This window comes from Bolinopsis microptera, chromosome 13 (genome assembly GCF_026151205.1).
Source record: "Bolinopsis microptera isolate Bmic1 chromosome 13, MBARI_Bmic_1.0, whole genome shotgun sequence".
Lineage (NCBI taxonomy): Eukaryota > Metazoa > Ctenophora > Tentaculata > Lobata > Bolinopsidae > Bolinopsis > Bolinopsis microptera.
In genome coordinates, this window is record NC_087084.1 from 658,312 (window position 1) to 671,192 (window position 12,881).

General features: G+C 41.2%; 2 protein-coding genes across 2 annotated transcripts in view; one reads left to right on the forward strand and one right to left on the reverse strand.

Moving 5' to 3' along the window:
- Window positions 1-4,051, forward strand: part of LOC134825076 (solute carrier family 7 member 14-like) — a 7,585-nt gene extending 3,534 nt beyond the window's left edge. Inside the window, exons 5-8 of the mRNA XM_063837204.1 lie at window positions 1-221; window positions 1,145-1,257; window positions 1,537-1,717; window positions 3,342-4,051. The exon at window positions 1-221 is cut by the window's left edge and continues 546 nt beyond it. Coding sequence (XP_063693274.1) covers window positions 1-221; window positions 1,145-1,257; window positions 1,537-1,717; window positions 3,342-4,051 — 1,225 coding nt within the window. The remainder of the gene's footprint in view (window positions 222-1,144; window positions 1,258-1,536; window positions 1,718-3,341) is intronic.
- Window positions 1-12,881, reverse strand: part of LOC134825413 (uncharacterized) — a 146,966-nt gene that overhangs the window by 102,089 nt on the left and 31,996 nt on the right. Inside the window, exons 26-30 of the mRNA XM_063837589.1 lie at window positions 12,234-12,338; window positions 11,287-11,446; window positions 10,963-11,110; window positions 8,578-8,711; window positions 8,275-8,432 (exon numbers count right to left, since the gene is read on the reverse strand). Coding sequence (XP_063693659.1) covers window positions 8,275-8,432; window positions 8,578-8,711; window positions 10,963-11,110; window positions 11,287-11,446; window positions 12,234-12,338 — 705 coding nt within the window. The remainder of the gene's footprint in view (window positions 1-8,274; window positions 8,433-8,577; window positions 8,712-10,962; window positions 11,111-11,286; window positions 11,447-12,233; window positions 12,339-12,881) is intronic.

Genomic DNA, 12,881 nt, shown 5'->3' on the forward strand with positions numbered 1-12,881 from the left:
ATTCGGGGACGGTATAAAGTCCCGGGACCCTAAGAGGAACCTTCCAATAGCCTCTATCAGTACACTGGTAATATCTACTGTTCTGTATATAGGGGTGAGTTTCACTATCAGCTGCATGATACCCAGCTGGAAGATAGATACTGCTGCTCCCATATTCAGTGCTTTTACTGAACACAACCTCCTACCCCTCCAGAAACTACTCGCTATCGGCGCTATTGCAGGTCAGTTGGAGCTTAATCTTCATTAGTGGGGGGGGGGGGGGGGGGGGATCAACTCTTCATTAGTATGCATGCTTTTATTAAATTTATTTAATTATCTACTATCATTCTGTTGTAATACTTGATACCCTTCCCTTCCCCACTTGGTAGATAATGTGAGGGCTCTCCACAGTAATAGTCTGTGAATTTTAAAATAGCATAAATACACTTATCTCACTTTAAGACCTACTATACTACCTATACTACGGACTATCTGAGCTATAGTTTCAGGATCTCAAATCTCCCGCCAAAACCTGGTTTGCATGATCTAATGTCACGTGATGAGATAATTTACCAATCTGTAGTGTAGCTTCTATCTTCTCACTTATACAGGGTGTACTTTCTATCTCTGGGTTTGACAGTCTCCTTTTGAAACACAGTGGACTAGCAATAAGAAAAGATTATCACCTTTGAGTTGACTGCAGCTTAGCACTTAGATTCACTAACTTTAATACAACCATGGTAACTACAATTGAACTATTAACACTCATTTAGGACGGTTAACTTCAGTCACTACTATAGTTCAGGGCTGTAACCATGGTAATTGGTAACTTGTATAACACTACTGTAGTATAACACATAGTAGTTCAGGGCTGTAACCATGGTAACTTGTATAACACTACTGTAGTATAACACATAGTAGTTCAGGGCTGTAACCATGGTAACTTGTATAACACTACTGTAGTATAACACATAGTAGTTCAGGGCTGTAACCATGGTAACTTGTATAACACTACTGTAGTATAACACATAGTAGTTCAGGGCTGTAACCATGGTAACTTGTATAACACTACTGTAATCACACCACGTGATAGCGCTCTAAATCTCAACGAGATTTGCAAAAAGTATTAGAAAGGAGTAACCATTATAACATCCACTCCCACCAGGGCTGGTACAAGCGTCAGTGTACAAGTTCCTGCCCCTGCCCCCTCTCTTAACCATGATGTCAGAAGATGGGCTCCTCTTCAAATTCCTCGGGGACGTAGACAAAGAGACTGGGGTACGCTCAGTTAATATCTTACCTTTCTTATCTTATCTATTATATTTAGTTCATACCTTACCTATCTTATCTTATCTATTATATTTGGTGGCATTACAGTTCATACCTTACCTATCTTATCTTATCTATTATATTTGGTGGCATTACTGAAACACCAGAATAGAATAGAGATATCAAGACTAAGTGACCCTTATCTTACCCTTATCTTACCAGTACTCCCCTCAGTGTAGTAACCATAGTAACCAGTTTAGTTACCATAGTAACCACTACTCCCCTCAGGGCCCCTTCAAAGGGACAGTGTTCTACGGTTTAGTATCCACCGTGTTTGTAGCAGTATTTGTACTAGACGAACTGATAGACATGTTGTCTATAGGTACACTGATAGCGTACATCATGGCAAGTGTGTCAATCATCAGACTACGGTACAAACCCGGGGAGTTTGGGAATGGGAACAGTGCAAGTAGGTTTTTTTCATGGTAACGGTTGTTGTTGTCATGATGACGACTGTTGTATTATTTTAATTCTCTGAAGCAGATATACTCACATTTTGTACAAACTTAGACTTCAGATCTAGCAATGCACGTGACCACCATAATATAATACACTGTAACCATGGTAACAGCTGTGTGAATATTTATAACTTTTAACTGGCGGGAACACATATTACAATATAGCAATATAGATATAATAATATGAGAATAGATATCCTAACATAATATGCACAAATTAATCCAAGTCTAAGAAAAATATAAGTCTTTATTTGCCGTAAAGATGGCTTCGTTGGCACAAAAGTGATAAAAGATAATTTGAGCCGTGATTTTTCACACTAGCACATTACTATATATATTATATATATTATTACTGTACATTCAAGTTGTGAGCTAGAAATGGCATGCAAAAATGTAAGACTAAAAACACGTGGAATCTTGAAGTTATACTTATATGACTATAATGTAATGGTAGTAAAGTAATAAGAGCTGTTACAATGACAAAATGGAGACATCATGTTATTATATGATAAACTTTCTCGGCTTCTACATAATCTAGGAAACTAGATATCACTAAATGTGCATATAAAACCAATATATTTTCCTGGCATGATTTATTGCAGTTAAAATTTAAAATTTCGAAATGTAAGTTTTCCGTTGCAATAATGTAATGTACATTGCTGCAAACTTTGATGATAGAGGCTGCCAAAAATGAAATGAAGTCAGACAATAAAATTAATTGAAGACGATATATATATATTTCATTGGCTGGACTTCTACACAATAAAAGAGAGCGGTTGTGATATATAATATATAATAATTAGACGCACCCAATCGTCAGACTGTACACTGTGTCAATTAGTTACATTGTTTAATTGGAATCTTAAACCATTGAAATCATTAAATAATAAGTAAATAATATATATTATGTATGCATACATATTGATAAATAAATATTATATTAATAAATTATATTATCACATTTGCAAGTTCTATAGCATAATTAAATAAAATATTATAATTAATCAAGTATCCAGCCGGATACAGGATTAAATGGAAACCACCTATCTGTAAACATAATTAATCAGCTGACATAAAATGAGGTTTATTCTTTTATTATTAATAGTAATATCAATTAAATAATAGTTTGTAATATTTTTAATTTAAAGTTCCATCCACTTAAAGTTCCATCCACTGCAAGTTGTGGTCAGTTTATTTTATAATAGCATGCTTAAAATCTGCAAAAACCGTGTAATCGCGGGGGGGGGGGGGGGGGGGGGGGGGGGGGATGCAACGACCATTAAAGCGCGCGGAAGAGGTGCACAGAGCGCGGAAGAGCTGCATTAAAATGTATCTTTGTTGTAACCTTTATTAAACTACTCTAACCTCTAACTCTACTTGTAACCTTTATTAAACTACTCTAACCTCTAACTCTACTTGTAACCTTTATTAAACTACTCTAACCTCTAACTCTACTTGTAACCTTTATTAAACTACTCTAACCTCTAACTCTACTTGTATTAACCTTTATTAAACTACTCTAACACTACACCTTATAAAAATATGTGAAACTACTCTAACACTACACCTCCTCAGTGAACCAGTTCACAGAACGCAAGATGAAAGCCTCCCTTATAATCTACACTATAACATCCTGCATATTCGGCTACCTGATAGCTTACTCCAACTTCTCCAGTGTCCTCTTTATCACCTCCGCAAGCATCCTCACCCTGATAATGCTGATATGTGGTGTTATCATCTACCTTCAACCTCAGAATATACAAGAACTGTCCTTCTACTGCCCCTTTGTGCCCCTCATGCCTCTATTCGCTATCTTCCTAAACTCAGTACTGATAATGCACCTCAGCTATAAGACTTGGATAAGGTTCTCTAGTTGGATGGGTATCGGACTGGTAGTGTACTTTACATACTCTATAAGGTTCTCTAATCTCTCTAATAATCACACTGTCAATAAGAAACCTGGGGGGTACCCTAACTCGGATCCTCCCAAACGAACACATGTGCGGCGAGTGAGCAGACAGGGGAGGCTGGACGGTTACCATATCGAACATACACCCTTACCAGACACACGCCGCTCCAGGTCAACTCCCGCTAAAGCTGCACGTGCAGCTGCGCGCAATATATCACGTGAGGAGGAGATGGCTGCTAGGTTACGGGAGTGGAATGACTTTCTCAGAGTTCAGACTTTGAACAAACAGCGAGCAGAGATGGAAAGTGACCCCGAGGGAAGTGTTTGTAGTCAGCCGAGAATAAGTCATAAGACAAATAGCAACGGAGGGGTTTAGCGGCTAGAAGGTTGTGGTTTAGCGGCTAGAGGTTTGATTTAGCGGTTAGAAGGTTGTGGTTTAGCGGCTAGAGGTTTGATTTAGCGGCTAGAAATTTGTGGTTTAGCGGCAAGAAGGTTGTGGTTTAGCGGCTAGAAGGTTGTGGTTTAGCGGCTAGAAGGTTGTGGTTTAGCGGCTAGAAGGTTGTGGTTTAGCGGCTAGAAGGTTGTGGTTTAGCGGCTAGAAGGTTGTGGTTTAGCGGCTAGAAGGTTGTGGTTTAGCGGCTAGAAGGTTGTGGTTTAGCGGCTAGAAGGTTGTGGTTTAGCGGCTAGAAGGTTGTGGTTTAGCGGCTAGAAGGTTGTGGTTTAGCGGCTAGAAGGTTGTGGTTTAGCGGCTAGAAGGTTGTGGTTTAGCGGCTAGAAGGTTGTGGTTTAGCGGCTAGAAGGTTGTGGTTTAGCGGCTAGAAGGTTGTGGTTTAGCGGCTACAAGGTTGTGGTTTAGCGGCTAGAAGGTTGTGGTTTAGCGGCTAGAAGGTTGTGGTTTAGCGGCTAGAAAGTTGTGGTTTAGCGACTAGAAGGTTGCGGTTTAGCGGCTAGAAGGTTGTGGTTTAGCGGCTAGAAGGTTGTGGTTTAGTGGCTAGAAGGTTGTGGTTTAGCGGCTAGAAGGTTGTGGTTTAGCGGTTAGAAGGTTGTGGTTTAGCGGCTAGAAGGTTGTGGTTTAGCGGCTAGAAGGTTGTGGTTTAGCGGCTAGAAGTTTGTGGTTTAGCGGCTAGAAGGTTGTGGTTTAGCGGCTAGAAGGTTGTGGTTTAGCGGCTAGAAGGTTGTGGTTTAGCGGGTAGAAGGTTGCGGTTTAGCGGCTAGAAGGTTGCGGTTTAGCGGCTAGAAGGTTGTGGTTTAGCGGGTAGAAGGTTGCGGTTTAGCGGCTAGAAGGTTGCGGTTTAGCGGCTAGAAGCTTGTGGTTTAGCGGCTAGAAGGTTGCGGTTTAGCGGCTAGAAGTTTGTGGTTTAGCGGCTAGAAGGTTGTGGTTTAGCGGCTAGAAGGTTGTGGTTTAGCGGCTAGAAGGTTGTGGTTTAGCGGCTAGAAGGTTGTGGTTTAGCGGCTAGAAGGTTGTGGTTTAGCGGCTAGAAGGTTGTGGTTTAGCGGCTAGAAGGTTGTGGTTTAGCTGCTAGAAGGTTGTGGTTTAGCGGCTAGAAGTTTGTGGTTTAGCGGCTAGAAGGTTGTGGTTTAGCGGCTAGAAGGTTGTGGTTTAGCGGCTAGAAGGTTGTGGTTTAGCGGCTAGAAGGTTGTGGTTTAGCGGCTAGAAGGTTGCGGTTTAGCGGCTAGAAGGTTGCGGTTTAGCGGGTAGAAGGTTGCGGTTTAGCGGGTAGAAGGTTGTGGTTTAGCGGCTAGAAGGTTGTGGTTTAGCGGCTAGATAGATGTTGTTTAGCGGCTAGAAGGTTGTGGTTTAGCGGCTAGAAGGTTGTGGTTTAGCGGCTAGAAGGTTGTGGTTTAGCGGCTAGAAGGTTGTGGTTTAGCGGCTAGAAGGTTGTGGCTTAGCGGCTAGAAGGTTGTGGTTTAGCGGCTAGAAGGTTGTGGTTTAGCGGCTAGAAGGTTGTGGTTTAGCGGCTAGAAGGTTGTGGTTTAGCGGCTAGAAGGTTGTGGTTTAGCGGCTAGAAGGTTGTGGTTTAGCGGCTAGAAGGTTGTGGTTTAGCGGCTAGAAGGTTGTGGTTTAGCGGCTAGAAGTTTGTGGTTTAGCGGCTAGAAGGTTGTGGTTTAGCGGCTAGAAGGTTGTGGTTTAGCGGCTAGAAGGTTGTGGTTTAGCGGCTAGAAGGTTGTGGTTTAGCGGCTAGAAGGTTGTGGTTTAGCGGCTAGAAGGTTGTGGTTTAGCGGCTAGAAGGTTGTGGTTTAGCGGCTAGAAGGTTGTGGTTTAGCGGCTAGAAGGTTGTGGTTTAGCGGCTAGAAGGTTGTGGTTTAGCGGCTAGAAGGTTGTGGTTTAGCGGCTAGAAGGTTGTGGTTTAGCGGCTAGAAGGTTGTGGTTTAGCGGCTAGAAGGTTGTGGTTTAGCGGCTAGAAGGTTGTGGTTTAGCGGCTAGAAGGTTGTGGTTTAGCGGCTAGAAGGTTGTGGTTTAGCGGCTAGAAGGTTGTGGTTTAGCGGCTAGAAGGTTGTGGTTTAGCGGCTAGAAGGTTGTGGTTTAGCGGCTAGAAGGTTGTGGTTTAGCGGCTAGAAGGTTGTGGTTTAGCGGCTAGAAGGTTGTGGTTTAGCGGCTAGAAGGTTGTGGTTTAGCGGCTAGAAGGTTGTGGTTTAGCGGCTAGAAGGTTGTGGTTTAGCGGCTAGAAGGTTGTGGTTTAGCGGCTAGAAGGTTGTGGTTTAGCGGCTAGAAGGTTGTGGTTTAGCGGCTAGAAGGTTGTGGTTTAGCGGCTAGAAGGTTGTGGTTTAGCGGCTAGAAGGTTGTGGTTTAGCGGCTAGAAGGTTGTGGTTTAGCGGCTAGAAGGTTGTGGTTTAGCGGCTAGAAGGTTGTGGTTTAGCGGCTAGAAGGTTGTGGTTTAGCGGCTAGAAGGTTGTGGTTTAGCGGCTAGAAGGTTGTGGTTTAGCGGCTAGAAGGTTGTGGTTTAGCGGCTAGAAGGTTGTGGTTTAGCGGCTAGAAGGTTGTGGTTTAGCGGCTAGAAGGTTGTGGTTTAGCGGCTAGAAGGTTGTGGTTTAGCGGCTAGAAGGTTGTGGTTTAGCGGCTAGAAGGTTGTGGTTTAGCGGCTAGAAGGTTGTGGTTTAGCGGCTAGAAGGTTGTGGTTTAGCGGCTAGAAGGTTGTGGTTTAGCGGCTAGAAGGTTGTGGTTTAGCGGCTAGAAGGTTGTGGTTTAGCGGCTAGAAGGTTGTGGTTTAGCGGCTAGAAGGTTGTGGTTTAGCGGCTAGAAGGTTGTGGTTTAGCGGCTAGAAGGTTGTGGTTTAGCGGCTAGAAGGTTGTGGTTTAGCGGCTAGAAGGTTGTGGTTTAGCTGCTAGAAGGTTGTGGTTTAGCGGCTAGAAGGTTGTGGTTTAGCGGCTAGAAGGTTGTGGTTTAGCGGCTAGAAGGTTGTGGTTTAGCTGCTAGAAGGTTGTGGTTTAGCGGCTAGAAGGTTGGGGGTTTGTTACTTCAGAGTCGTGTGTGCTAAGTTTGATGCTTTGTGGCCAGGAAGTGACCTGTTTGTGGCTAGGTACAGCTGGGGTGCCATATTTTTTGTATAACGTTTGTGTATTTAATTAAGTTGGTCGGTCATTAACCCACCTCGACATTATTACTTACTCCACCTGGTCAACCTGACCCTGACCTGACCCTTACCTGACCCTAACTTTTCAGTTCACCCTAAATTTAACTTTCCCATAATTACCTAGCATTCGTTTGCCAGGTTTTACCCACTTTAGACCCCTTACACGTAGCCCCTCCTGACTGTGTCAGGTAATGTTGGCACACTGCCAAAGGTGGGTTATTGTCCTCGTGTTATTATATTTGTTCAGTATTAAAATATTTTTAACTAATTTAGTTATCCCTGTTATTATCTCAGTAGAGACAGTAGACTCCTGGGCTGCTCATTTCCACGAAATACTCACACACCATGTATATGTTGAAATACATACTTTAGAGATAACTAAATTTCAAAAGTTGACCATCCCCGCAACCCCAAATATGGTATTATTACCAAATATGGTATTATTACCAAATATGGTATTATTACCAAATATGGTATTATTACCAAATATGGTATTATTACCAAATATGGTATTATTACCAAATATGGTATTATTACCAAATATGGTATTATTACCAAATATGGTATTATTACCAAATATGGTATTATTACCAAATATGGTATTATTACCAAATATGATAGTACCACCAAATATGGTATAACGGGGTTTTAACGTAGAGGATTTTATCATTTTCAGCAAACCACTCGATTGTTTCATTTGTTTAATATGAAGTGACACAAACGTAAAGTGTGAACTTAATAAACTGATACCTGCTATTATTAAGGGGGGGGGGGGGGTTCACCTTGATATTATTAATGGACTCAGAGGTCTGATTAGCGGTCCACTAATTCAGTCTTATCATGATAGCTACCAACCCTCCCACCCCCACCAACCCCCACCCCCTACCCTTACCCCTACCACCCCCTCCCCTCCCAAATTCTGCCTTCCCCTGATAACTAACCTTCATTTCCTCTCCCTTGCATCTGCAGGACTATAAGGGCAGTGTAACTAAGTAAGTAAGTAAGTAAGTAAGTAACTATAACTAACCAGTATGTTTTAAGTTGTGATGAAGGAGCACAAACTCCAGCTCTGCTATGTAGAGAGAGGTAGAGATAGAGGGGACTCGGGTACTCATACTGTCCACACAGAGACACCCAGCTAGAGACAGAGCTGGGTAAGAGGACAGCTCCACATCCTTCCAGTCACTGAGAGGGGCCGGGAGTGAGAACTACATACTTCTACATGCTTCATACTACATACTACTGTAACAAATAGAGGAGAATAAGGAGAACACAATACAGAAGTGAGGAAGCAAATAGAGGAGACTAAGGGAGTAGTAAAGAGACTCACAGCACTACATCATCTCCAGTGTGTTCACTGCCGGAACTCTTCTCCTCCCAGATCTCCACATCTAGTTCCATGTGTACTCTCCACTGGCTAGCTTCTACACCACCACCCGGCAACTCAAACCTAGCCACATCAACCTGGGAGATTAGATATACAGACTTAAACCTAGCCACATCAACCTGGGAGATTAGATATACAGACTCAAACCTAGCCACATCAACCTGGGAGATTAGATATACAGACTCAAACCTAGCCACATCAACCTGGGAGATTAGATATACAGACTCAAACCTAGCCACATCAACCTGGGAGATTAGATATACAGACTCAAACCTAGCCACATCAACCTGGGAGATAAGATATACAGACTTAAACCTAGCCACATCAACCTGGGAGATTAGATATACAGACTCAAACCTAGCCACATCAACCTGGGAGATTAGATATACAGACTCAAACCTAGCCACATCAACCTGGGAGATTAGATATACAGACTCAAACCTAGCCACATCAACCTGGGAGATTAGATATACTCACTCAAACCTAGCCACATCAACCTGGGAGATTAGATATACAGACTTAAACCTAGCCACATCAACCTGGGAGATTAGATATACAGACTTAAACCTAGCCACATCAACCTGGGAGATTAGATATACAGACTTAAACCTAGCCACATCAACCTGGGAGATTAGATATACTCACTCAAACCTAGCCACATCAACCTGGGAGATTAGATATACAGACTTAAACCTAGCCACATCAACCTGGGAGATTAGATATACAGACTTAAACCTAGCCACATCAACCTGGGAGATTAGATATACAGACTTAAACCTAGCCACATCAACCTGGGAGATTAGATATACAGACTCAAACCTAGCCACATCAACCTGGGAGATTAGATATACAGACTCAAACCTAGCCACATCAACCTGGGAGATTAGATATACAGACTCAAACCTAGCCACATCAACCTGGGAGATTAGATATACAGACTCAAACCTAGCCACATCAACCTGGGAGATTAGATATACAGACTCAAACCTAGCCACATCAACCTGGGAGATTAGATATACAGACTCAAACCTAGCCACATCAACCTGGGAGATTAGATATACAGACTCAAACCTAGCCACATCAACCTGGGAGATTAGATATATAGACTTAAACCTAGCCACATCAACCTGGGAGATTAGATATACAGACTCAAACCTAGCCACATCAACCTGGGAGATTAGATATACAGACTCAAACCTAGCCACATCAACCTGGGAGATTAGATATACTCACTGAAACCTAGCCACATCAACCTGGGAGATTAGATATACAGACTTAAACCTAGCCACATCAACCTGGGAGATTAGATATACAGACTTAAACCTAGCCACATCAACCTGGGAGATTAGATATACAGACTCAAACCTAGCCACATCAACCTGGGAGATTAGATATACAGACTTAAACCTAGCCACATCAACCTGGGAGATTAGATATACAGACTTAAACCTAGCCACATCAACCTGGGAGATAAGATATACAGACTTAAACCTAGCCACATCAACCTGGGAGATTAGATATACAGACTCAAACCTAGCCACATCAACCTGGGAGATAAGATATACAGACTCAAACCTAGCCACATCAACCTGGGAGATTAGATATATAGACTTAAACCTAGCCACATCAACCTGGGAGATTAGATATACAGACTCAAACCTAGCCACATCAACCTGGGAGATTAGATATACAGACTCAAACCTAGCCACATCAACCTGGGAGATTAGATATACAGACTTAAACCTAGCCACATCAACCTGGGAGATTAGGTATACAGACTTAAACCTAGCCACATCAACCTGGGAGATTAGATATACAGACTCAAACCTAGCCACATCAACCTGGGAGATTAGATATACAGACTTAAACCTAGCCACATCAACCTGGGAGATTAGATATACAGACTTAAACCTAGCCACATCAACCTGGGAGATTAGATATACAGACTCAAACCTAGCCACATCAACCTGGGAGATTAGATATACAGACTCAAACCTAGCCACATCAACCTGGGAGATTAGATATACAGACTTAAACCTAGCCACATCAACCTGGGAGATTAGATATACAGACTTAAACCTAGCCACATCAACCTGGGAGATTAGATATACAGACTTAAACCTAGCCACATCAACCTGGGAGATTAGATATATAGACTTAAACCTAGCCACATCAACCTGGGAGATTAGATATACTCACTGACCGACTGACTGACCGACCGAAGAGCTGACTGACTGACCGACCGACGGACCGACCGGTAAGGCATATAACCGTATGCGGGCATAGCTATTCGATAAGTTTTAGTGAACTTATCTCAATTTAACTTACTTGTGACACTATAAAGTCGATGTAGGGAATGTAAGTTTTAGTAAACTGATCGTAGTACAGTAAAGTACACTGAATTCCTTCATTTTGTTCACACGCTAGTAATACGGGTAGTGTCACCATGGTTACTATACTGCGTTTCTCTGGATACCTGAAAATGTCTGTGTTTTATTGCTGTTCAATTTCACCACATTTCCTCAGAAATGTGGTGAAACTTTTGCAGAACCCAAACTTAATTGAGACTACATAATTGCCAAAATTAACAAAAATTGCGGTTGAACTAAGCTGAAAGTAATACCTAAAATATTTCCTTGTGTTTGAACTGACCTCCAAGTGATGGCGGCCTCGTTAGCACTGAAGACGACAGTGCCTGGGGCCACAGTGTGTTGTTTATCTGACTCCAGAATAACGAACTTGTAGCCTGCACTTCTTATATCATCGTGGTGGTAGGTGGTGAACGGAGCTGGGGTCGTTTCTTCTACTGACTCTGCTAATTATAATTAATTATTTAACTGTTACTAATGATGCTGCTAATTATAATTAATCAATCAACTGTTACTAAGGAGCTGGGGTCGTTTCTTCTACTGACTCTGCTAATTATAATTAATCAATCAACTGTTACTAAGGAGCTGGGGTCGTTTCTTCTACTGACTCTGCTAATTATAATTAATCAATCAACTGTTGCTAATGAGCTGGGGTCGTTTCTTCTACTGACTCTGCTAATTATAATTAATCAATCAACTGTTGCTAATGATGCTGCTAATTATAATTAATCAATCAACTGTTGCTAATGAGGCTGCTAATTATAATTAATCAATCAACTGTTACTAAGGAGCTGGGGTCGTTTCTTCTACTGACTCTGCTAATTATAATTAATCAATCAACTGTTACTAAGGAGCTGGGGTCGTTTCTTCTACTGACTCTGCTAATTATAATTAATCAATCAACTGTTGCTAATGAGCTGGGGTCGTTTCTTCTACTGACTCAGCTAATTATAATTAATCAATCAACTGTTGCTAATGATGCTGCTAATTATAATTAATCAATCAACTGTTGCTAATGAGGCTGATGAGGCAAAATAATTACCGTTACAGGGAAAAAAGAAGTATTATTTGTTACGAACCATAGGAAAAATGGTAACTAAAATGCTGATAAGGAAATTGATTGTGAGCCAATATTATTAAATCAAAATATCAGATAAAATAAAAACAACTGATTATTCGATTCTGTAGCTATAATCACCCAATTATTTAATTATAAAGCTAATAACTGACCAGGCAGGTATTTGGAGATTTGTTCTGTGAGTTTCTGGAGGACTGTCACGTGCTCCTGACCTAGTTTACAGAACAAACACGGTAAGTACACACTGTTAACTACACCTGAGAGTGGGACAGGTTACTAGGTTACTAAGTAACTACACCTGGGAGTGAGACAGGTTACTAGGTTACTAACAAACCTATATACTTAGTTACTAAGACAAATGGTTACTAGGTAACCTATATACTTAGTTACTAAGACACATGGTTACTAAGTAACTTATATACTTAGTTACTAAGACACATGGTTACTAAGTAACTTATTATATACTTAGTTACTAAGACACATGGTTACTAAGTAACCTATATACTTAGTTACTAAGACAAATGGTTACTAAGTAACCTATATACTTAGTTATAAGACAAATGGTTACTAAGTAACCTATATACTTAGTTATAAGACAAATGGTTACTAAGTAACCTATATACTTAGTTACTAAGACAAATGGTTACTAAGTAACCTATATACTTAGTTACTAAGACAAATGGTTACTAAGTAACCTATATACTTAGTTACTAATTCGAATGGTTACTAAGTAACCTATATACTTAGTTACTAAGACAAATGGTAACTAAGTTACCTATATACTTAGTTACTAAGACAAA